Source organism: Aquarana catesbeiana, linkage group LG07 (genome assembly GCF_042186555.1).
Source record: "Aquarana catesbeiana isolate 2022-GZ linkage group LG07, ASM4218655v1, whole genome shotgun sequence".
NCBI lineage: Eukaryota > Metazoa > Chordata > Amphibia > Anura > Ranidae > Aquarana > Aquarana catesbeiana.
This window is the reverse complement of record NC_133330.1, coordinates 30,528,403-30,553,233: the sequence shown is the minus strand read 5'-3', so window position 1 is coordinate 30,553,233 and position 24,831 is coordinate 30,528,403. Positions and strand designations below refer to the sequence as shown.

The following is a 24,831-nucleotide window of genomic DNA, read 5'->3' as shown; positions in this document are numbered from 1 at the left end:
CTTTCCAATTGTGTGGGTGATGGACTGACTGGGGGGGGAGACAGATATCTGTGTTCCTGCTTAGCAGAAACACAAGATCTCCATCTTCCCCTCGGACAGAACGGCCTTGTTTACATAGGCAGACCACCATTCTGCCTCTCTCACGAACGATCGTGGGGTGCCGGCGATCATGGGGTCTACCGGCCCCGCTGATTGGCTTCCGCTGTGTCCAATCACAGGGAGATAAGGGAGAAAGGAGGCGCATGACGTAACGCATAAATCAAGTTGATAAATAAAGTTTATTCTTAACAAATAAATGAATACAACGAAAATGACTACGTGTTCATAAAAACAGGTTACAATATTCTCATTTGATTAAATTATGGAAATTATTAAAAAACCAATGCAAGGGTATAGGCTGAATCAATGGCTAACGCGTTTCAAGGGGATTCCTCTTCATCAGAGCCTTGGAAGCCTTGGAAGCCAAAAAACTAAAGACAAAACTTTTTTTTCATTTTGGATAATCCCTGTCCCTGCCATCCCTGTCCTATTAGGGAGATTTTACTTCCTGTCTCATAGCCAAAACCGGAAGTAAAAGGAAAATCCCTGAAAAGCTGAGGTTGTCACCAGAACTAGTGTCCCCATTGGAAGATTTCCCTTCTGTTCCTGTTTTAATGGCAACCCAAAAATTTGGGATTTTCTTTGACTTCACTCGGGGCACAGACACCAATTAATACCTGACAAGGGTTCTTAACGCTCTCCATTTTAGCCAAAATGTTAAAATAAAATTTAAAAAAAAGTTTGGCCTTTACTGACACTTTAAGGGGAACCTGTGAAATTAGGAGTACGAAGACCACATTGTATATTGTATTTTGCAATATTCACTGGCCAAAAAAAAGAAAAATCTGTGTTCTAAATGAACAAATAAAATTTAAATGATCGAATGAATAAGTTTTACTTGAAGATTTTTTGTAAGGCATGATATGATTAAGAAACAACTGAAAATTAACTTCAGTAACACAAAGTAAAGAAATTCCAAAAAAACTTGAGATATTAACCACTTGATTTCCAGAAGATTTACACCCCTTCATGACCAGGCAAAAAAAGTTGGAAAAAAAAACCAATATTTTTTTACTTTCTGCTATATAAAACAACAAAAAAAACCTTAAAAAATCAAATTTCTTCATAAATGTAGGCCAATGTGTATTCTGCTACATGTCTTTGTTTACAAAAATCCCAATAAACTTGTATTGATTGGTTTGCACAAAAGTTATAGCATCTACAAACTCTGGGATATATACTGGAATTCTTTCAAATGTATTTTCTTAATACTAGTAATGGCAGCGATCAGCGACTTACAGCGGGACTGCGATATTGCAGTGGACAATCGGAAACCAACTGACACTTTGTGGAAACCAGTGACACTAATACAGTGATCAGTGCTAAAAATATACACTGTCACTGTACTAATGACACTGGCTGGGAAGGGGGTTAAACATCTAGAGTGATCAAAGGGTTAACTGTAGGGGTGCCACGGATCAAAAAACTCACGGTTTGGATCGTTCCTCGGATCAGGAGTCACGGTTCGGATCATTTTCGGATCAACAAAAAACAATCTCCCCCACTGTAATATCCACAATCTCCCCCACTGTAATATTATCCACAATCTCCTCCACTGTAATATCACAATCTCCCCCACTGCTGTAATATCCACAGACTCCCCCACTGTATATACAGTATGAGTATAGGAATTAGGAAGGAAGACTAGTGTTGTTTAGCCTTACCTTACAGAATAGAAGCTGCCAAGCCGGCCAGATCAGATCCACGAGTTGAGGGGTGATGATGTCAGCGTGCACCGGCACTGCTGGGTGTACCAAGATGGCCGCCGCTCCGGAGCTAAGCCGAAGCCGCGGCCTTTCCTAAGGCCGAGGCAGCGGCGCGGTCCGCTTGTGTGCCGATCCGAACAGGTTGAACCGTTCGGATCACGGATCGGTGACGATCCGTTGCACCCCTAGTTAACTGTATATCTAGCCAGTGTTTTTGTGTAATGTATGTGCTGCTTTTACTTCGGGAAGTGATGGATATTTACTTCCCCCTTGTTTACATAGGCAGAGCTCTGTTCTGTGTCTCTGCCAGATGATCGGTGGGTGCCAGCAGACATCCTGTGCCTGGCACTCGCAGATCGGCTTCTGCTGTGAGAAATCAGAGGCGGAAGTGCAGAATCATGTATATATACACGTTACTCTGTACAGGAAGGCCACCTTGTAGCAGTATATCTGCTATGGGGCGATCCAAAGTGGTCAATAAAGGTCAGACAAACATATATTCATTCTGCTGCAAATCTGGGTCCAAAAAAGAGTCCCCCCCCTCCTTTGCATCAAGGTCCCCATCACAGTCCCCTTTTCATCGGGGTACCCCTCAGAATCCCCTTGTATCAGGGTCCCCGTCAGAATCCCCCCTTACATCAGGTATTCCCGTCTGAGTCCTCCTTAGATCAGGGTCCCCGTCAGAATCCCCCCCCTTACATCAGGTATTCCCATCTGAGTCCTCCTTAGATCAGGGTCCCCGTCAGAATCCCCCCCCCCCCCCTACATCAGGTATTCCCGTCTGAGTCCTCCTTAGATCAGGGTCCCCGTCAGAATCCCCCCCCCCCCCCTTACATCAGGTATTCCCATCTGAGTCCTCCTTAGATCAGGGTCCCCGTCAGAATCCCCCCCCCCCCCCTTACATCAGGTATTCCCGTCTGAGTCCTCCTTAGATCAGGGTCCCCGTCAGAATCCCCCCCCCCCCCCTTACATCAGGTATTCCCATCTGAGTCCTCCTTAGATCAGGGTCCCCGTCAGAATCCCCCTTACATCAAAATCAACCTTACATCAGAGAAGAGACTCCAGGCTGGACAAAACCTTATGTGTGGTCCACAGGGCATGGATTGGAGACACCTAGTCTTGTGGGACAAAAAGCTGTTTAAGGCCGGGGTTCATACTCCTCCGACATGGAAGTAGGATGACTTCTGATCCGACTTTGGCCTACAACTTCATGTCTGAGTTACATGCGACTTCAATGAACAGAATCCGATTGTTCATTGAAAAAAAAAAATAATTTTTTGGAGATATTTATTATAGCAAAAGGTAAAAAAAACCTTGTTTTTTTTGGTGTTTTTTTTTTTTTTTGTTCTTTTTTAAATTGTTGCTTTTTTTGTTTATAGCAGAAAACTTTAAAACCGCAGAGGTGATCAAATACCACCAAAAGAAAGCTCTATTTGTGGGGAAAAAAAAGGACACAAATTTTGTTTGGGAGCCACGTCGCACGACCGCGCAATTGTCAGTTAAAGCGACGCAGTGCCGTATCGCAAAAAATGGCCAGGTCATGTTAAGGGGGTAAATCTCCAGGGGCTGAAGTGGTTAACAAATTACCCGGCCATGGAATCCAGAGAATGACAGTTCTGAAGTGATCAGAGCTGACAGCTTCTGGTTCCATTCGGTGCAGAGATGATCGCCGAACGGATGTTTTGCTGGCCTTCCTATACCCATACCTCCCAACTTTTTTGAGGGTGGGAATGAGGGACACCTATCAGCAAAAGTATGCAGGCATAGGACACACCCCCTGCCACGCCCCCTTAAAGGAGAATTGTACAAAAAACAAGCTTGGTTAAACCCACAAGTGTTTTTTTTTTACCACTACTATTCCTTTATATCGGCTTTTGGAATTAACAAATGCAGCAATTTAGAAATCAGATGAAAGGTTTAGTGCTGGAAAACACTTTTTGATAGATAAAAAGTGCATTTTATAGACAACTATATAGATCAGACCAAAATGAGGGACAAATGAGGAGGAAAGAGGGACAGAGGGACATTGCTCCAAATCAGGGACAGTCCCTCCAAATCAGGGACAGTTGGGAGCTATGTATGACACCCACCATGGGAGTCCCCGGGGACTCAGGAGGGACGGGTGGCCCTGGGATACATATTGGGGGAGGGGGGGCTTCACCTTCCACCACACAGCTGCCAGTCAGCTTAGAAAACGTAAACAAATTGCCGTTGTGTACATGCCGGAGGCCCTGATTGGATTAAGGGGTTAGGATTTTCTTTTAGCAAAAGTGTAGCTGTCCTTTAAATATTCTCTTTCCTGTATAGGGGGAATGTGGTGGGTGAAGCTGACCCCTGGCTTCTTATAGAGCTTCTGCATTCTCCACAAGAAAAGTAGAAGCCATATAAATAATAATGAGTGGTAAAGTGCGGGCCTGTGGACTCCCCAGCCATGTCACCCCCACTACAAAGAAGAAACAGCAGTTTTGGGTGGACTGGCCCTTTAAATTGTATCAGAGTATGTTATCTATGGGCCAATAGAGCTCCTGTAACAACACCTGGCTGACTACTGCTCTCCCATTCCACAAATATACTACGTGGTGGACCCTCCCTGTGCTGCCTCTACACCCCCCCTGTATACATAGGACGTGTCCATTGATTCTGCCCAAAACCAACATGGCGACTCACACCTTCAAGGTGACGCATATCTTTGGACCAATGGCAGAAGCGCTAGTCAGCTCTCGCTCGCCCAGCCGAACCCCTGTACCGGAAATGACGTTCTTATCGCCGGCGCCATTTTAGAACAGGGAAATAGTACAACAAACCAATCTATGAAAATGACATTTAGGATGATTGCGGCAGGACATTTAAATCAGTAAAGTCGCGGCTGTGCTGGGCCTTACGCACTTTTGCAAGGGAATGCTGGATATTGCCCCAACGTACGGACTTGCTTGCCAGGACGTAAGATGGCCGGCGGCTCGCTCGCCCCCTGCCCTTGTGTGGAATGCCGCTGAGCGTGGCAGGAAGCGGAAGTGGCTGGCCTCGGCTATCCCTCTTTTTCCGGTATCTGACGTGTGTGTGAGAGCGGTGGTCGGGAGCGGTGACGTGTCTCGGGAGAGTCTTCAGAGCTGAGAGCGGCGGCGGTCAGTCAGTCCGAGGAGAGAGCGCGGCGCCTGCACACCGCTCCGAGCCGCCAACATGGGCAGTGAGTACCGGGGGGGAGGAAGGGGAGAGCCCGGCTCTCATCTACTACAACCACACAGAGGCCCGGATGTCTGCCCTGTGTATGGGGGACACGAACATCATCCGACACCTATAGATCATATATTCGGGATACTAGTGTGTGGGGAGATATATATGTATATATAGATATATATGTATATATATATATATATATATATATATATATATATATATATATATATATATATAATCTCTATCTGAATGATGCTCTCTCCCTATCTAGATAGATTTTATATATATAAAATCTATTTTAATAACAATATGTATAATCCTGAATGCTTCTCTTTATAATTAAAGGGAAACATTTTATTTATTATATATATATATATATATATATATATATATATAATGCATTGACATTCATAGGGAAACGCGTAAGTGCTCAAATTAATATATACAATTTTATATATATATATATATATATATATATATATATATATATATATATACACACACACACACACACACACACACACACACACACACAGCTGTTTTTTTTTTTTTTTTACAATACAGTATGTACAGACCTGAATACATATATATTACGCACAGCTCTGGAATATGGAATCCCAGAACAGGCAATTCTTGTTCCATTAGTGATACAAAGTAACAGCAACTGTTTGGAACATTTGAAATAGTTACTTTGTATTAAGGATGAGCTCCGGCGTTGTTCGTACAGCCCACATGCAGAGCCCGCCAGGAAGTCGGCACTGTGGAGCGCTAATCACAGGCAGCGAGACATTTTCCCGATCTCCAGAGCCTCACATCAGGACAATGTCTCGCTGCCTGTGATTAGCGCTCCGCAGTGCCGACTTTCTGGCGGGCTATGCATGTGGGCTGTGCGAACAACGCCGGAGCTTATCCTTACTTTGTACCCTACATAAAATTGGGGGAAAAAAAAAAATGAAGTTGTGCTTCCAACTGCCAGTTTTTGGGTTCCTCTACTTAGAAGGTGGAATGTCAGTTATCCTTGTGTTGCATTGATTTAATAGATACCAGAGAACTAAACATGCTGATTTATTTATATGTATATTGGATTTTCAAAGTAAAGATTCATAGCATGATACAGAGATTTCATAGATATATAGAGAGAGAGATCAAATCTCTGTATCATGCTATGAATTTTTACTTTGAAAATCCATCTTTGATCCAACAAGCAACTGTACAGTTTCAAGCAACACTCTGCTCTTTCTCAAGCCAATGCTTGAACATGGATTTAGGAAGTAAATATTAGTCACATTATACAGGAGATCTCATCCTAAGTTTTTATGGTCGGTGGATTGATTGGGAGCCCACGGTTGATGTGTGTATGTATATATAAAATTTATTAGTGAGTCACCTTCTATGTCTCCAGCTGTATAACCGAGATAGTACCAATGGTGGGCTCCTGTTCATACATCCCGAATCAATAATCAAATGATAATGAAGGATATGATCTCCAATGCAATGCCCTTTCATTCCAAAGTGCAATTACATACACATGTTTAAATGGTAACAGTGGTAGTTACAAGCATCCCTGTTACCATTTAAACATGTGTATGTAATTGCACTTTGGAATGAAAGGACATTGCATTGGAGATCATATCCTTCATTATCATTTGATATTGATTCAGGATGTATGAACAGGAGCCCACCATTGATACTATCTCGGTTATACAGCTGGAGACATAGAAGGTGACTCACTATACACACATCAACCGTGGGCTCCCAATCAATCCACCGATCATAAACCATAAAGAGAGAGAGAGATCTCTATGTATATATTGTATATTCTCCTACACAAAGACGTCGCACAGATATACAAAATTAATACACATATTTTTGGTGTGTATTACATGTATACTATATTTACACTATAACAACTATATTTTTATTAAGGCATATAAAGACCTGAACGTCATGAGAAAAACACACACCTATGGAATCCCAGAACAGGCATTCTTTCTTCCATGTAGTGATCCAAAGTAACAATTTGAAACTTTTAAAACTGTTACTTTGTATCAATACATGAAATTTAAAAAGGGAGAAAAAAAAAAACAATTCTGCTGCAACTGCCAGTTTTTAGATTCCTATACATCTGATGTAGAATGTCAGTTATCCTCTCCCTGTATGGATTCAGTAGAGGCCTGAGAAGTGCTGCTTCCTGCACACTCTGTAGGTGTGTATTTGTATCTATAGAATTATTATTTTTTCCAAAAGATGGAGCGGCACATGATTCTTGGAAGATGAACATGCAGTGTTGAAGTTTTATTTCAACCTTTTCGATGAGGCATAAACTCGGGAAGATGAGCTTATGATGAATAGATAAAAGTACTTTTATCTTTTATGGAGATACAATAAATTTGGACTTTTTTAAAGCGCACGTGAGGAGGTGCGGATTGTCCTTTTATCTATTCATCACATTGACAGCTGAGCAACTGCACATCCTGCACCCGACAGCTCAGGAGGAGTATCATTATCTTGGGGTAGTATCACCTTTTCTTTGTTTATGAAGATGAGCGTGTGTCTTGTCAAAACAAAACTTCATGTTTGTTTGTTTTTTTTGTTTTTTTTCACCTTTCGAGACCCATGACTGCCACTCCATCTTATGGAATATGAATACACAAACCACACACATAAAGACCTCAATGCTCAGATAAATCTCTTTACTACACATTCATGGTTTGTATTACACATCTACTGTATATACACATATTACAACATATAATAACCTGAATGTTGTAAAAAAAAAAGAACAAAAAAAAAAACGCACGCACATATATATTACACACACAATCAATGGACTCTGTGTATATATCAGTTATTGGTGACAAGATCCATTATCAGTTTGGTGTAGATGGTAGTATTACAGTCCCAGTATTAGATGTAGAGACATCCTAGAGAATGGAATCCAGGAGTACGGACCAGTTCACACACTTTAGGTGCTTTAAAAATAAAATCTCCTGCTTGCTTCATGTTTGATGCAGCTTGATGAAAACCCAAGTTCTATAGAGCTCAGTGGTCGCACAAGCGCTTGTTTGCACCAGATGCAGTTAAATGTGTTTTTTAAATATAGTAGGAGCCTAGTTTACAGTGATCATGCAGACTGATTCCTCCCTCAGATCAGGAGTGTTCAGCATCTGTAGGAAAATTTGGGAAGATCGCTACATTGGATACTTTTATGTTAGGGATATGCAATTAGCGGGCATCCAGCTGTTGCAAAACTACAAGTCCCAATGTAACAAAAGAGACTTCACCGCACAGGTATGGATTCAGACTAGGTGTAAATGAAATAGTTGCCTCCAGGAAGAAAGAGCCCCAGGTGCTGGCTAATGCTGAGCCAAGCAGGAAGTATACGAGAAGATCTGGACCGCCGCACACCGGGAGAAATTGCAAGTGTCTTTATTGTAAAAACTGGATCATAAAGCACACAGGACACTATAGTGAAAAACAGCTGAAGCGTTTCACACTTATGCCAAGTGCTTACTTATACCTAAAACTACAAATCCCATCATGCCTCTGCCTCTGAGTGTCATGCTTGTGACTGTCAGAGTCTTGCTTTGCCTCATGGGACTTGTAGTTCTGCAACGGCTGGAGGTCCGCTAAGTGCATCTCCCTGCTTTATGTGATACATTTTTACTACTTCCTGTGTTACAGAATTTTAAATGTAACGATATTTGATCATGTTACTTAGCGGTTGTGTGAAGCTCTGCACAAATTGTGGATTTGATAAAGCAGATATTTAGATTTTTAACTAATTCCAGTTGGAGTTGGTGCACAGTGTTAGGGGTTGGGAATGCGAGGTTCCTGCACCAAGTCTTAAAATCGGACAAGGAGAATCCATATTAGTAGAAATCTCCATACTTTAAATATGGATTTGTTTAAATGTTCAAGTCGTCGTAACGGCCAAAATCTATGAGGTATGGGTTAGTGTGAGTTGCTCAGTATTGACCCATACTCCTTATTGATTTGGTACTACCCATACTCCATATTGATTTGGTACTACCCATACTCCATATTGATTCAGCAGCAATTCTCAGTACTACCCATACTCCATATTGATGCAACAGTTCTCAGTACTACCCATACACCATATTGAAGCAGCAATACTCAGTACTACCCATACTCCCTATTGATTCAGTACTCCCCATGTTATGAGTCAGAGTTGTGGATTGCTGAATCTTCTCAGCTCTGATCATGTTGTACAAGTAAAGACTTTGCACATACTTGTATTTGACCTCAGGCTGCTCAGCACAAGTGTTGATGGTAATGGCTTAGAATCCTAATATGAAAATCTATACATCATGCCTTAAAGAACATGTACTTGTCATACTAACACAATGGATTGTTATTGTGACAGGGCAGAACTTTAAAGTATCTCGGGCACAAGGCAGCTGTGGGGCCCAAATCTCCCCCTACAGTCATTTGTCAAGATTCTTTAAAATATTGACTGTTCCCCTTGTGTCCTTGGTAACGTACCCGCATTCAGGTTTACCCGTCACATCGGAGACCAGTTTTGCGGCACCACTTGACTGAATTTCCGGATTCGGACATCACTATATCATCTGGTAGTTTGCCATGAGCAGCCTGTATGCCACTTATCAGAGTTTCCTCAAATATTTAAGTTGTGAATGCAAACAAGATTGAATTTCTCTATCATCTCTATTACCGATATGAAGGTCAAATTCAAGTACATAGCTGTTTTTTATTGTAATAATGCCAAACTAGGTGAAAATTACTTGCATACAGTAAAACCTTTTATATGCTTATCTAACCCCTATCTTTTTTTTTTTTTTTTTTTTTCTTGCAGTCAAATTTCTTGAAGTAATTAAACCCTTCTGTGCAATTTTGCCAGAAATCCAAAAGCCAGAACGAAAGGTATGTGCCCTTTACCATGCTTGTCTGCCATTGCTCTGTTATGGTTGCTCAATGTAGTAATACTGTATTAAAGAGGTTGTAAACCCTCGTGTTTTTTCACCTTAATGCATCCTATGCATTAAGGTGAGAAAAGAACTGGCGGTCACCGGTCGCCCAGCCCCCTCCCCATATGTTTTACTTACCTGAGCCCTGTATTTCCCTCAGCGGAGACAAGCTGTCCCTCTCTGCACGGGGTCCCAGGTATTGATTGGATAGATTGATAGCAGCGCAGCCATTGGCTCCCACTGCTATCAAATCCAATGGCGCGGCCGAATCCGGCATTCGTGTCTATATACGCAGAATGCAGGACTCGGGGGCACGCCCACGAGGTAACCCCACCGAAGAGGTGGATCGGGCCACTCTGCAAAACAAGCTTCACAGTGGAGCTAAGTATGACATGTTTGTTATTTTATGACATGTTTGTTATTTTAAATTAAAAAAGAAGGGTTTACAATCACTTTAATGTCATTGTGTTGCAGCTTTTCTTTAAATAATGGCTCTGTCTACAGCATTGTGTTGATAAACTGTTATTTAACAGCACAATGGCCAAGTGGTTAGCACTTCCGCATAGCAGCACTAGAGTCAGTTCAAATCCCAACCACAGCACTACCTGCATGAAGTTTGCATGTTCTCCCTGTGCCTGCGTGGGTTTCCTCCGGGTATTATGGTTTCCTCCCACACGCCAAAGACATGCTGGTAGGTTAATTGGCTCCTGTCTAAATTTGCCCCTAGTATGTGTATGTATGAATGTGAGTCAGGGACCTTAGATTGTAAGCTCCTTGAGAGCAGTGATTGATGTGAATGTACAATATATGTAAAGCGCTGTGTAAATTGTCTGCGCTATATAATTACCTATAAGTAATAAAAAAATATGTAAAGTTCAGGTTGCCTATTTAAATAAGAATTCCAGGTATTGATATTTTTGCATAGTTACAATGGTTCAGCTTGGATCAATGTAACTATACATACTTCATACCTGTGGGGTCCTCCTGGAAGCTGGCAGTCACTGTATGGACACCACTACTCCAGTGATCTCCTTTAGCTTCCGGGTCCCGTGTCGAGCAGCTACCCTCCTGCATTGTAAACACAGGAGGTTATCTGTTCAGCATGTGTGCCATTTTTCTCTGTGCATTTTCACAATGAATTTCCCAGGGGGGTCTAGCATGTATGATATATTTATATTAACATTGCTCCAAGCTAAACCAGTATAACTATGTAAAAATATCCATACCTGGAATTCTTCTTTAAAAGACTTCAGTTGCCCCCTCCAACCCACTTGCTGGGCTTTTTTTTTTTTTTTTTTTTTTTTTCATCCCCTCTAACCTGTTATGTAGGGTTTTCTTTAGAAAACATACAGACCTGCACACGAAACTCCAGAGTTGCTCTTCTGTCTTGGTCCTGCGCCACAACCTTTCCTTCCTATGTCATCAGGAGCCGGCTGTCTTTCGGGTTCTTGCAGTCAGTGCCTAATGACGTGCCACCAGGTCAACCCTAGAGCCACTGTGCAGACTCCTGGGATATGTGATGGGAATATCCTAGGATGCTGCTGGAGTTGCCTAGGCAAGAATGGAGGCAGGGGAGATAATGTAAACTAAAAAGTCACATTTTTAGGGGGGGGGGGTTGCAGGGTATTATTGCCCATTTTGGGAATGCAGGTCTGCTTTACATTAATTTCCATCTGCTTTCTGTGTTTACAGATCCAATTTAAAGAAAAAGTATTATGGACGGCCATCACACTCTTCATCTTCTTAGTATGCTGTCAGGTAAGTACACAGATGATGGTGATCTTGAAGTACAGAAGGAACAGCTAATGTCTTAATAAAAACTACTCTAATCATAAAATAAAGTATTTTTGGCATGCTAAAAACAAACGCTATTCTGTTATTAAAAAGAATGATATGCATTTGATCTTGTATGGTCATGTGATGCACTCATTCTTTAACCTCTTGTCTACTGGGACCTCCCACCGCCGCGCACCGCACAAATTTTGCGCAGTTATTTATCAAGCACATTTTCATGATAAAGATGCATTTTAGGAATTTTAGTGCAATCAATACAACACTATTATACCTTTTTAAAAAAAAAAAAAAAAAAAAGATGGGGGCTTGTTGATCCCATGTGTGAGCAGGTGGCAGGTCCTCTTTATAGAGACATTGGGGGTCTATTAAAATGGAAGAGACCAGGAACCACCATAAGCGCCACCAGCAGGGAAAGGGGGGGGGGGGGATGTTAAAGGGTAAATGTACAGCGCAGGGAAAGTGCTGTCACCAAGTATAAAAAATGTAAATACAATAGATGAAGAAGTTGCCCCTCCAATACTGCATTGCCAGGGAATTTTGGCAGTGGGGGAGAGGACTACTACAATCGTGTATTTGTACCCATTTCCTTTTTTGACAATGGGTTGGCACTTTTACGACAGTTTTCATTATGTCTTTTTTTTGCCCTTTTAATTTTACAAATCTATACTTAAATGGTTGTTATTGTGTTGTGGTGTGGAGGTTGCTGCTTCTAATCTGCATTATTTTATTTTTGTTTTCCCAGATTCCCCTCTTTGGTATTATGTCATCAGACTCTGCAGATCCATTTTACTGGATGAGAGTTATCCTGGCTTCTAACAGAGGTATTGCAGCTTCACTAATAATTCTCTGGCGCAAACAAAATTGAATCTTTTAGTGCCTTCTTGTATGTAGAGGACCTGTTTTGTGAACCCTGCATGACAGCCGACCAAGTTTTTTTAATTTTCGTTCCTCAATCTGCAGTGGGAGCAAAGCAAGAAATTTTCCTTTTACAAACTACACTTTCACTTTTGTTGCCGTTTAACGATTGCTTTTATTACATGGAATTAGGACTGCCCAGTTTAAGAATTATGTTGTCTGTCTTGAGGTTGCTGTATTTTGTAGGGGCCACCTTTACACATTGGGGTAGATTTACTAAAGGCAAATGGACTATGCACTCTGCAAGTGCAGTTCCTCCAGAGCTTAGTAAATGAGGTGCAGCTTCACTTTACAAAGAATACCCAATCACATGCAAGGAAAATAAAAATAAAACAGCATTTTTGCTTGCACATGACTGGAGGATGGAAGTCCGTATAGAATCTCCTCATTTACTAAGCTCTGGAGCAACTGCACTTGCAAAGTGCACAGTCTGTTTGCCTTTAGTAAATCATTTCTATTGTGGCTTTTAAAGAAATGCTGATACTTAGCCTGTTAAGAGCAAGGGGATGATGTCTGCACCTAGCCCAGCCACAGCGTTTAGGCCTTGGCTGCTCAGGCCCGACCATTGTCACCTAGTTGAGGTCACGTGCTTCATTAGGGAGGTCCCTGCAACTATGGCAGAGGAGCTTGCCTGGGTAAGTATACAAGCCAGGGAGAGGGACTATATGCAGACCCTATCACTTTGCCCTGAGTGGGTAGTGACTTTGTTTTATTAGAGCTGATGTCCAGGTTTCCTGTGACTTTAAATAGTTTGGGCGTTTTTCAAGAGCTTTAGCTCTAAAAATAGCACCTGTAAAGCGCCTGAAAGAAGCCTCAGCTGCAAACCCAATGTGAAAGCCAAAGGTGCTTTCACACTGGGATGCTGCGCTGGCAGGGCGTCAGAAAAAGTCCAGCCAGTAGCTGCTGCAGCAGCGTTTTGCGGGTGGATTTAACCCCTTTTCGGCCGCTAGCAGGGGTTGAAACCTCCCCGCTAGCAGCCAAATAGCGCTGCTAAAACTACGGTAAAGCGGCGCTGAAAATAGCTCCGCTTTACCACTGACGCCCGTAGCGGCACAGTGTGAAAGGGCTCTTATGTTAAAGAAAATACAGGCTGCCGCATCCGTGGTGACAGTACTGCTCCTGTGTTCTTCAGTGTGTTATCAGATAGAGGACCTCCAAGGTCTGAATTCCTGTGATGACCCTTTCCTTTTTGCTTTCAGGTACTTTGATGGAGCTAGGTATCTCTCCAATCGTCACCTCTGGTCTCATCATGCAGCTTCTGGCCGGTGCCAAGATCATTGAAGTGGGAGACACACCAAAAGACAGAGCATTATTCAATGGGGCACAGAAATGTAAGTTCAGTTATGACAAATCAAGTTTATTTGTGCTTCTATAAAGTGTACATTCGGGTTACGTTTCCTCTTTCTCACAGAGCAGTGCTGGTCAGTGACTTGCCGCCTTCAACTCATTAAAGCGGAGCTCCAGGCTCCTTCAGAAAAAAATTATTTCTGCAGCTACAAATACTGTAGCTGCTGTCCTCGCTTACCTGTCCAGGAATCCAGCGGTGTCCTCACCGCGGGCCGATTTTTCAATCGGCTTTTAGGTGCTGCCACCACAATCTCCACTAAGGAAAACTGGCAGTGAAGCCTTGCTGCTTCACAGCTGGTGCGCTACTGCACAAGTGTGAAGCGGGTTGCGCTCTGTGAATTGGCTGGCTGCGGGGGAAGGATGAGGGTGGCCGAACGTCCGGCAAAGTGGGAGCGGGTACCTGTACCTTTTTGGGTGGAGCTTTGTTCAGTGTCCAAAGATGTTCCAAGGGCTGTAAGAAGTCCAAGCCAAATTTAATAGCAGCCATTCTGGGGACTGAGTAGTTTGTTCTGTATGGTTGTTGTTTAGGTCTTAGCAGCCCCTTTGTTAACAATTATTTTTCCTACCTGATTTCACAGCTACATTGTAAATTTAGTTTGTGGTTCTAAAGGCTGAAGGTTTTTAACCTTCATGCATTATATGGTAACAAACCTTCGGTATGCAGCTCCCCTCTCCAGCCCAACTTTAAATAATTTTTCACTTTTTTTTTTCTCTAAAATCTGCAAGATTTAACTATCGCCTTTTCTTGTAGTGTTCGGTATGATCATCACAATTGGCCAAGCCATCGTCTATGTCATGACGGGAATGTACGGAGATCCTTCAGAGATGGGTGCTGGCATCTGTCTTCTCATCACTATACAGGTAAGCCATCAGTTCAGGCCATTTCTGAGGACTTGAATTCTTTCCCATCCTCTATGCAGTTTATACAATTTTATATTTATTTCCAGCTCTTTGTTGCCGGTCTCATTGTTCTGCTCCTGGATGAGCTGCTACAGAAGGGTTATGGTTTAGGCTCTGGAATCTCCCTCTTTATTGCTACCAACATCTGCGAGACCATCGTATGGAAGGCTTTCAGCCCTACTACAGTAAACACTGGCAGAGGTATAATACATAATTATTTTCTTTTTAGTGCTACATGTGATTCTGATTGTAGTTATGCAGATTACCTTTATCAGTGTGTTCATGTTTATAAATAAGAAGTATAATTGAGTCCTATAAGGTTATAGTTTTGTATTGAATATTTAAAGGTGTTTTTTTTTTTTTTTTACTGAACTTCATTGCTCTTCCTGGCCGGTCTGTAGATCCTGATTGAAAGCTGTATACTCACTGCATGTTTCCCCCTGTAATTGTAATAGAAATTGTGCAGCAAGGATACAGATTCAATTTTATTTTATATATGTAATTAAAAAAAAAATCTTTATTATAAATTGATCATTTAAGCCAGAAGAATACATTTTAAATTAGGATGGTCAACATATTTTCAGTATGTTCCCTGTTATTTAAATTGTTTTGTCTGTTCACAGGCACAGAGTTTGAGGGAGCCATCATCGCTCTTTTCCACCTGCTCGCCACTCGTACTGATAAAGTCCGCGCTCTCCGAGAGGCTTTCTACCGCCAGAACCTGCCCAACCTCATGAACCTCATTGCCACCATCTTTGTCTTCGCTGTGGTTATATACTTCCAGGTGTGTACAGAGTATTTGCCTGCAGTCTTTATACGCACAGGATCTTTAACCCATTCTTTAGGATAAACATAAACCACAAACGTCTCTTTCTGTTGATCTGATTTTATAGTTTTAATCTGTTTGTCTCTTTGCAGGGCTTCAGAGTGGACCTACCCATTAAATCCGCCCGCTACCGTGGCCAATACAATACTTACCCCATTAAGCTGTTCTACACCTCCAACATCCCCATCATCTTGCAGTCCGCTCTGGTTTCCAATCTGTACGTCATCTCTCAGATGCTGTCGGCCCGATTCAGCGGGAACCTGCTTGTCAACCTCCTGGGCACCTGGTCTGTGAGTATCCTGTAACCACCTGTGACAGTAACAGTGCCCCTATGGTTGTGCAAATATTTGGTGCTTTCTGTCAAAGCAATCCTATCCTGCTTAAAGTTTGCTGGTCATCTAATGTTTGTTGAAGAAAACTTACTTATGGGCCTCGTTCATCTTGTATCTCCTAGGATACCTCTACTGGTGGTCCGGCTAGGGCGTACCCTGTAGGCGGCCTCTGTTACTACCTCTCGCCGCCGGAGTCGTTTGGTTCGGTGCTAGACGATCCTGTCCATGCTGTCGTTTATATAGTCTTCATGCTGGGCTCCTGCGCCTTCTTCTCCAAGACATGGATTGAAGTGTCTGGTTCTTCTGCTAAAGATGTAAGTTTGTAACCCAGGACCCTGCTTTCGTGTTGTTGCTGTAAGGTCCGATTGTATGAACTCTTCTGTTTTTGTCTGCAGGTTGCAAAGCAGCTTAAAGAGCAGCAGATGGTGATGAGAGGACACAGGGAGACCTCCATGGTGCATGAACTTAACAGGTGAGTCAGCAAAGCGTAAGCTTAGCCGTCAGTTTTCCTCTGTTGTAATCATCAATTGATGACTTAAAATGTGTGTGAATGCTAAAGATCCCCAATTATTCAGTCCACTATAAATAATAGTATAATATTTATGTTTTTGTAATAAAGTACTAAATGGCTTAAAGAATAAGTTAACTTAAAAAAATAAAATAAATGCACATATTTTGCAAGTAAAGAAATGTGCATTTTTTTTTTTTTTTTTGCAGGAGCCTGTAAGGCATTGCACCAGCAGATCGCTGATATCATGCAGGTCTCCTGTAGACCTGTCGGTCTATCTGCTTGCTCGCACCTCGTACGAGGAAGTCGATATCTTCTGATGGGAAGAATCAAATTGATGAACTACCACGGTGCTGACACAGCACTGTAGTAGATCATTGAAACCTACAAGCAGACAGCAGCAAAGGATATGAGGACTAGTTCATTCACAGAGCTCTGTGTATGAATGACGTGGGCGGAGCCCCGCACGACCACGTTGTTTCAAAAAGTGACCCCTAGTACGTGGAACTTCTCTCAGTACTTCTCACAGGGAGAACATGCAGCGGACAGCGGCTGTAGCAATGGAAACGTGTTACATGTTCGACCCAAAAAAATGGGTGTAACCTGTAACATGTTCCCAAAGGGGAACTTGTGCTTTAAATCAGCTTTTTACAACCCTTCAACACAGAAAAAACCCTTTTAAATAAGTTTCTGCTCTCAGGGGATTCCCTGTTTAAAAGTGACTATATTTACAACCTATGATACATTAGTGTGTGGTCAGTGGGATGAATGCTTCTTACAGATAGCTAAAATGGTGTTAGTGGGAATTTTTATGAGAGGCAGAAATTGCTCATTGCTCAAGGAACCCCAAGCAACCCTTTGGAAGTTCCCTGGTTGACAAACCCTGGGTTAAATATTAACTTAAAAAGCAGACATTCCAGGATGGGTTGGGCTGACACTTATGGTGATCTGCAGCTTTCACTTCCAGCACATCGGCAAGGAGTTTTTTGCTTCATAGAAAAGCACTACGGGCACATTCCGTAGTTCCGATCAGTGAACTGACCAGTTAATTATATGATGTTATTCCAAAAATAAAAGCGCAATGAGCAGCAGCAAAGAGGGCCTGCCTGGACCCTTTTTATTTTACACAAGAATGTATGGGTGTAGGCTGCAGACTACTAAGCTGGGCATGTAAAAAATCATCTTTGCTAGTGGAGTGGCCAAAGCCTCAATGGCCTTCCCCTCGCTGTGAAATATTTCTGGATTTTTTTCATTATAAAAAGTGGAAGGGTTACCCACAGCAGCCAGTCAGTCTCTTGTTTCATGCAAAGTTAATAAACTGACCAATTGCTTCATTGCAATGCAGCTTCCCTTTCAGTGTCACATGTGCTGCAACTAATAACTGAGGATGTGAGAGTGGGAGCAGGTAAAGACACAGCAAGACTTCCACTTAAAGTATAACTAAAGGCAACTTTTTTTTTTTTTTTTTTTAAGTATTGGATAGAGTGGGGATGGATTAGAACAGCGTTTCTGAACTCCAGTCCTCAAGTCGCCTCAACAGGTTATGTTTTCAGGATTTCCCTCAAATGCAACGGCTGTGGTAATTACTAAGGCTGTGAAACTGATCATATTACCTGTGCCAAATAATGGAAATCCTGAAAACATGACATGGGGCGCCTTGAGGACTGGAGTTGAGAAACTCTGGATTAGAACACCTGCCAAATTTTATTGCTGCCTGAGCCCCCCAGTTAAGGAGACATTCCCCCCCCCCCCATCTCTATTTGTCCTGTTTTACCATTATTCAAAATGAAAGTAAAAGAAAATCACAAATTATGGGTTGCCCCCAGAAAAGTAATATAGGGGAAATCTTTCAATGGGGGACACTAGTTCTGGTGACCTGGGGTTCCCCAAGGGCTACCCTTAACCTCTTCCCGCCCACGATAAAGCTGAAAGATGGCTATAGCACGGGCTTAATTTGCTGGGATGGAAGTCGTCCTGTGATCACGCTGCCCATGTGACCCCTTCGGACTCGGCCCTTTACCATGTGATCAGCTGTGCCCATCGACAGCTGATCACGGAAGTAAACACAGGCCGGTTATCGGCTTTTTTTTTTTTTTTACGCTGACAGCATGAGGAGAGCTGATAATCGGCTTGTGTTAAAGTGGCATCGGCACTGATCACTAATGTGTGCTGATGAGGTGACATTGATAAAGGAGAAAAATTACCCGTTTGAAAGATTTTATAACAAATCTCTTTTTTGGGTTTTTTCATTTAGCAAATAATAAATAAACCCATAATGAATAAATACCACCAAAAGAGGTCTATTTGTGTGAAAAAAAATTGTCATATGGGTACAGTGTGGTATGACCGCGCAATTGTCATTCAAAGTGTGACAGCGCTGAAAGATGAAAATTGGCCTGGGCAGGGAGTGAGCAAAAGTTCCCAGTAAGGCAAGTGGTTAATTGGCAGGGATTTCCTCTCACTTCCTGTTTGGCTAAGGAACAGGAAGTGAAGGGAAATCTCCCAAATGGGACACAGATGGCGGAAAAAAAAATCTAATATCCACCCTTACTGTATTCAAAATAAAGTTTTGCCTATAGTTCTACTGTATTGCATGACTGATGCACACAATAAATTGCTCAGGGGATCTAAACAAATGGGCAAGTTGTTCCATTTTCAGACCCTGAAAAAAAAAGAAGCAAATAGGGGGAAGCTTTAAACAGCTGTGTCTTGAAAAAAATTTTAATTTTAATTTAGACCAGTGTCCATTGAAGGTTTCACTTCCAGATATTTGTAGTCTGCGTTCATTTTAACCAACTTTTGTTTTTCTTCTTTAGGTACATCCCAACAGCTGCTGCGTTCGGTGGTCTCTGCATCGGCGCCCTCTCTGTCCTGGCAGACTTCTTGGGTGCCATCGGCTCTGGTACGGGAATTTTGCTGGCCGTCACCATCATCTACCAATACTTTGAGATCTTTGTCAAAGAGCAGAGCGAAGTGGGAAGCATGGGCGCTCTTCTCTTCTAAAACAAAAGACCATCCCTCCACATGGCCAGTCCTCCGAGCAGGATGTGCGCTGATCACGTGACTTGGAACAACTGTTTTAAAAGATCATATTCCAAGGACTTCAGAGAGTGTCAGGCGCGTCACCCAGTTGGTGTCCATTCACCAAATGCCCCAGTTTTGTTTTTTTTTGTTTTTTTATTTTCCTTATCAGTTTCGGGCCATTTTTTAGAATTGTGGACTGTGTGCAAGGACTTAATTTTTTTTTTTTTTTTTTTTTTTTTTTTGTTTCATTTCAGAAAAATATTTTAATTTTGCCTAATTATGAGCATGAGTTCAAAAAGGGCACCTATAAAAGTCTCCTAGAAGACTTAACTCATCCCGCCGGTTATCGCTTCTGTACAGAGTTGGAGCAGAGCTGTTGGTATTATCATTTTTTTTCAATAAAACTATTGAAAACCACAAGTGTCCATTGTGTATCATTAATGAGTTCTTTTAAGTTGGAGTGTTTTTTTTTTTTTTTTCTTTTATATTTCCCACCTGTAACATGTACTGTTCAATAGTTTAAGGCATGTGTGAAGAAATGTGTAAAGAAAGAATGTTTTCAAAAATATATCATTTAACTGTTTTTATAGATTTACAAAATGCAAAGTGAGTGAACAGAAGAAAACTATCAATCAAATCAATATTTGGTGTGACTACCCTGTAGCTTCAAACCGACATCAATTCTTACACTTGCACAAAGTCAGGGATTTTGTAGGATTACAGTCAGGTCTAGAATTGAGCAATTACACCAAGCAGGTGCTAATGGTCATCAATTTCATATGTAGGTTGAAACAGTCATTAACCACTAGCCGCCCAGCGCACGACGATGTACGTCAGCAGAATGGCACGGCTGGGCAAATGGGCATACAGGTACGTCCACTTTGAATCGCGGCATTAGTGGGGGCGCGCACCGCATACACGGTGCCCCTGGATCCCGGGGACTCCATGTCCGCCGGGGGGGCATGCGATCGTGTCACTGAGCGGAAGAACCGGGAAGATGCCTTGTGTAAACAAGGCATTTCCCTGTTCTGCCTAGTGATATGATGGGGATCTACTGCTCCCTGTTATCGTGAGCAGTGATCGCTGTCATGTCAGTGGTAGCCCATCCCCCCTACATTTAGAACACCTCCCTAGGACACACTTAACACCTTTGATCACCCCCTAGTATTTAACCCCTTCACTGCCAGTGTCATTTTACACAGTAATCAGTGCATTTTTATAGCACTGATCGCTGTATAAATGACAATGGTTCCAAAAAGTGTCCAATGTGTCTACCATAATGTCGCAGTTATGTTAAAAATCAAAGATCACCCCAATTACTAATAAAAAAATGCCATAAATCTATCCCCTATTTAGTAGATGCTATAACTTTTGCGCAAACCAATCAATATGCGCTTATTGCGGGGTTTTTTTTTTTTTTTACCAAAAATATGTAGAATACATATCGGCCTAAACATAGAGAGAAATTTTGTGTTATATTTTTTTGAGGGATATTTATTATAGCAAAAGGTAAAAAATATATATATTTTTTTTTTCTCAAAATTGTTGCTCTTTTTTTGTTTATAGCGCAAAAAATAACTGCAGTGGTTATCATATACCACCAAAAGAAAGCTCTGTTTGTGGGGAAAAAAAGGACGTCACTTTTGTTTGGGTGCAGTGTCACACGACCATGCAATTGTCAGTTAAAGCGCCGTATCGCAAAAAGTGCTCTGGTCAGGAAGGGGGTAACAAACAGCTGTGTTGGAGGCCTAAAACTGGGCGAGAAACATCCAAACTCTGCTACTAAGGTGAGGTTGTGGAAGACCTTTTTATGTTCCAAGTCATACACCATGGCAAGACTGAGCACAGCAACAAGACGCAAGGTAGTTATACTGCAGCAGCAAGGTCTCTCCCAGGCAAAGATGTCAGAGCAGACTGGGGTTTCAAGATGTGCTGTTCAAGCTCTTTTCAAGAAGCACAAAGAAAGGGGCAACATTGAGAACCGTAGATGCAGTGGTCAGCCAAGGAAACAATGCAGCATATGAAAAAGACATCATGCTTACTTCCCTTCCACATTGAATGATGTTCAGCAGTGCCATCAGCACAGAACATGTGGAAACCAGGGAGACCAAGGTACAACCATCTACTGGTCTGAGAAGTCTGGCCAGAAGTGGTCTTCATGGGGGAATTGTGTCCAAAAAGCCTACAACATGGAAACAAGGCTAAGTGACTTAACTATTCATGAAAACATTGGAACTGGGGTGCACAGAAATGGCAACAGGTGCTCTGGACCAATGAGTCAAATTTTTGAAATATTTGGCTGTAGCAGGAGGCAGTTTGTTGGGGGAAGGGCTGGAGAGCGATACAATGGGGTTTATTTACTAAAGGCAAATCCACTTTGCACTAGAAGTGCACTTGGAAGTTCAGTCGCTGTAGATCTGAGGGGGACATGCAAGGAAAATAAAGAACAGCATTTTTACTTGTAGATGATTGGATGATAAAATCAGTAGAGCTTCCCCTCATTTCAGATCTTCCCCTCAGATCTAAAGCGTCTGCGCTTCCACGTCCACTTGTAGTGCAAAGTGGATTTGCCTTTAGCAAATCAACTCCAATGAGTGTCTGCAGGCAACTGTGAAGCATGGTGGAGGTTCCTTGCAAGTTTGGGGATGCATTTCTGCAAACAGAGTTTGGAGATTTGGCCAGGATCAATGGTGTCCTCAATGCTGAGAAATACAGACAGATACTTATTGACCATGCCATACCATCGGGGAGGTGTGTGATTGGTTCCAAATTTATTCTGCAGCAGGAAAACTACCCCAAACATACGGCCAATGTCATTAAGAACTATCTTCAGTGTGAAGAAGAACACAGAGTTCTGGAAGTGAGGGTTTGGCCCCCACAGAGGCCCAATCCCATCATTGAATCTGTCTGGGATTACACGAAGGGACACAAGGATTTGAGGAGGCCGACATCTACAGAAGATCTGTGCTTAGTTCTCGAAGATGTTTGGAACAACCTACCTGCTGAGGTTCCTCAAAAACTGTGCAAGTGTACCTAGAAGAATTGATGCTGGTTTGAAGGCAAAGGGTGGACACACCAAATATAGATTTGGATTTCTCCTTCTGTTCATTGACTTTCTATTTATTTAATAAAAATAAACTAACAATTCTATTTCTGAAAGCATTCTTCATTTACAGCATTTTTTCACACCTGCCTAAAACTTTTGCACAGTATATGTCAGGTGTTTTTTTTGTCTGTAAAAACCTGAGTGCTGTTTTAAAATACTAAAACTCTATTTGGGTTCCAATAGCATGATATTTCCTTGGCAAAGCTTTTGCTCCTTGCTCATATCTCTGACTAAGCAGGGGGGGCATGTTGGACCTCAGCAGAGACCACTGCTTCCACATAGAGTCCTTTGGAGCATGCTGGCAGGGGACAGGCTTTTCTACTGGGGCTGTGGCTGCTTTCTAAAGAAAACCATTGGTAAGACTTTGAGGTTGACTAAAACCGGCGAGTGCATAGAAACCAATCAGCTTCCAGGTTTTTTTGGTCAAAGCTTAATTGAACAACCTAAACCTAAACCAGGTACCTCCACAGATCAAGGCCAAAGATCATCAAGGATCTGTGAGATCTTATCAGGCTCCTCATCAGAGACTGAGGACATGCCCGAGCATTTGTCCAACTATCATCTGATTGAGCCATATGTTACGGCCATAAAGGAGGCCATAGAATGGGATCAGGACTCAAAATCTCCAGAGAAGGTTAAGAGATTTTTTCCTAATTTAAGGAAGCAAGGGCCATCCTTCCCATTTACGCAGGAAATCCGGGAAATAATGGAGGACGAATGGGAGAAACCCGAGAGAAACGCGAGAATCCAAAATCGCTTTAATAAACTCTATCCCTTTAACCCATCAGATGCCTCTTTTTGGGAATCGGCACCAGGGATAGATGCAGCCCTACAACGCCTTGCAAGGCATGGCTCCCTCGCGATGGAGGATTCCACCACATTTAGAGATCCCATGGATAGAAAGACAGACGCTGATCTTAAAAGAATATATGCGGTTGCAGGAGCAGCCTGTCCCCCATCCATAGCCCTAACATCAATCTCAAGAGCCCTAAAAGTCTGGGTTTTAAATGTGGAAATGGCACTGAGGGCTGGAGGAACTCAACCTGACAGCAGTCTATTTGGCCGAGTCTTCGATAGATCTGATCTTTGTCTAATTCATTAATTAAAAGTGTGGTGTAGCATGAAATTAGAAGAGTCTTTGTTGTCTCTTTCCCTCCCTATATTGGCTTTGGTATATCCCATAGTGTGCTGATGGGAGGACGACCAGAAAAACGGAAAATTGTTATACTTGCCGTAATTTTCCTTTCCTAGTCCATCCTCACGTCAACACAACTTTGCTTCCCTCCCTAAGTGGCCTGTCGCTACTACAAAAGAACACGAGGGGGAGGGCAGGACAGGAATTTATAACGTTGGAAGAAGGTGGTCCTGAGGGTTAATGAGGAACAGTTAACCCATAGTGTGCTGACGTGAGGACGGACCAGGAAAGGAAAATTACGGTGAGTATTGATAACAATTTTCCGTTTTTCCTCCACACAACTGCCGCTCACTGGATAGTTTCTCTTTTTCGGACCATTCTCTGTAAACCCAAGAGATGGTTGTGCGTGAAAATCCAAGAAGAGCAGCAGTTTTTGAAATACTCAGACCAGCCCGTCTGGCACCAACAACCACGCCACGTTTAAAGTCACTTAAATCCCCTTCCTTCCCCATTCTGATGTTCAGTTTGAACTTCAGCAAGTCGTCATCACCACAACTAGATACCTAAATTAATTGAGTTGCTGCCATGTGATTGGCTGATTAGCAATTTGTATTACTAAGCAATTTTACAGCTGTATAATTAAAAGTTGTCGACATTCTGTTGGGTAGTGTACTGTACATGAATGCAAATTTCTGTTTGACCACTAGAGGGCACTGATGCCTCAGGAGTAAAATGTTGCAAAGTTTGTAGCTATATAATACATCAAAAAATGGAAGTGCCTTTGGAATTGAATGTCATGCAGACGTGATTCTTGGACACCTCAGTGTTACTGCAATGGAAAATACAAATATTTAATCCTGAACCGAATTCCATAATAGTTTCCCTATTAGGGATGAGCCGAACACCCTCCGGTTCGGTTCGCACCAGAACCTGCGTCCGGAAGTTCGCACAAACTTTAGAACCCCGTTAAAGTATATGGGACTTGAACGTTCAAAATCAAAAGTGCTAATTTTAAA

At 42.2% G+C, this 24,831-nt stretch overlaps 1 protein-coding gene across 1 annotated transcript; it reads left to right on the top strand.

The window, feature by feature from the left end:
• The first annotated feature begins 4,810 nt into the window (after positions 1-4,810).
• On the top strand, positions 4,811-19,994 carry SEC61A1 (SEC61 translocon subunit alpha 1). Its single transcript, XM_073591897.1, has 12 exons — positions 4,811-4,989; positions 9,817-9,884; positions 11,621-11,686; positions 12,465-12,543; positions 13,837-13,968; positions 14,736-14,845; positions 14,932-15,085; positions 15,508-15,668; positions 15,803-16,000; positions 16,165-16,356; positions 16,438-16,514; positions 19,367-19,994. Exons 1-12 carry the CDS (start codon positions 4,983-4,985, stop codon positions 19,551-19,553), a joined length of 1,431 nt encoding a protein of 476 aa, XP_073447998.1. The 5' UTR covers positions 4,811-4,982; the 3' UTR covers positions 19,554-19,994.
• Positions 19,995-24,831: the final 4,837 nt, after the last annotated feature.

Bases quoted from the DNA above. Each gene is read 5' to 3' on its own strand.
- SEC61A1 (XM_073591897.1), top strand. The intron at 13,969-14,735 runs GTAAGTTCAGTT...CTTTTCTTGTAG, and splicing joins ATTCAATGGGGCACAGAAAT to TGTTCGGTATGATCATCACA. The intron at 16,357-16,437 runs GTAAGTTTGTAA...TTTTGTCTGCAG, and splicing joins CTGGTTCTTCTGCTAAAGAT to GTTGCAAAGCAGCTTAAAGA.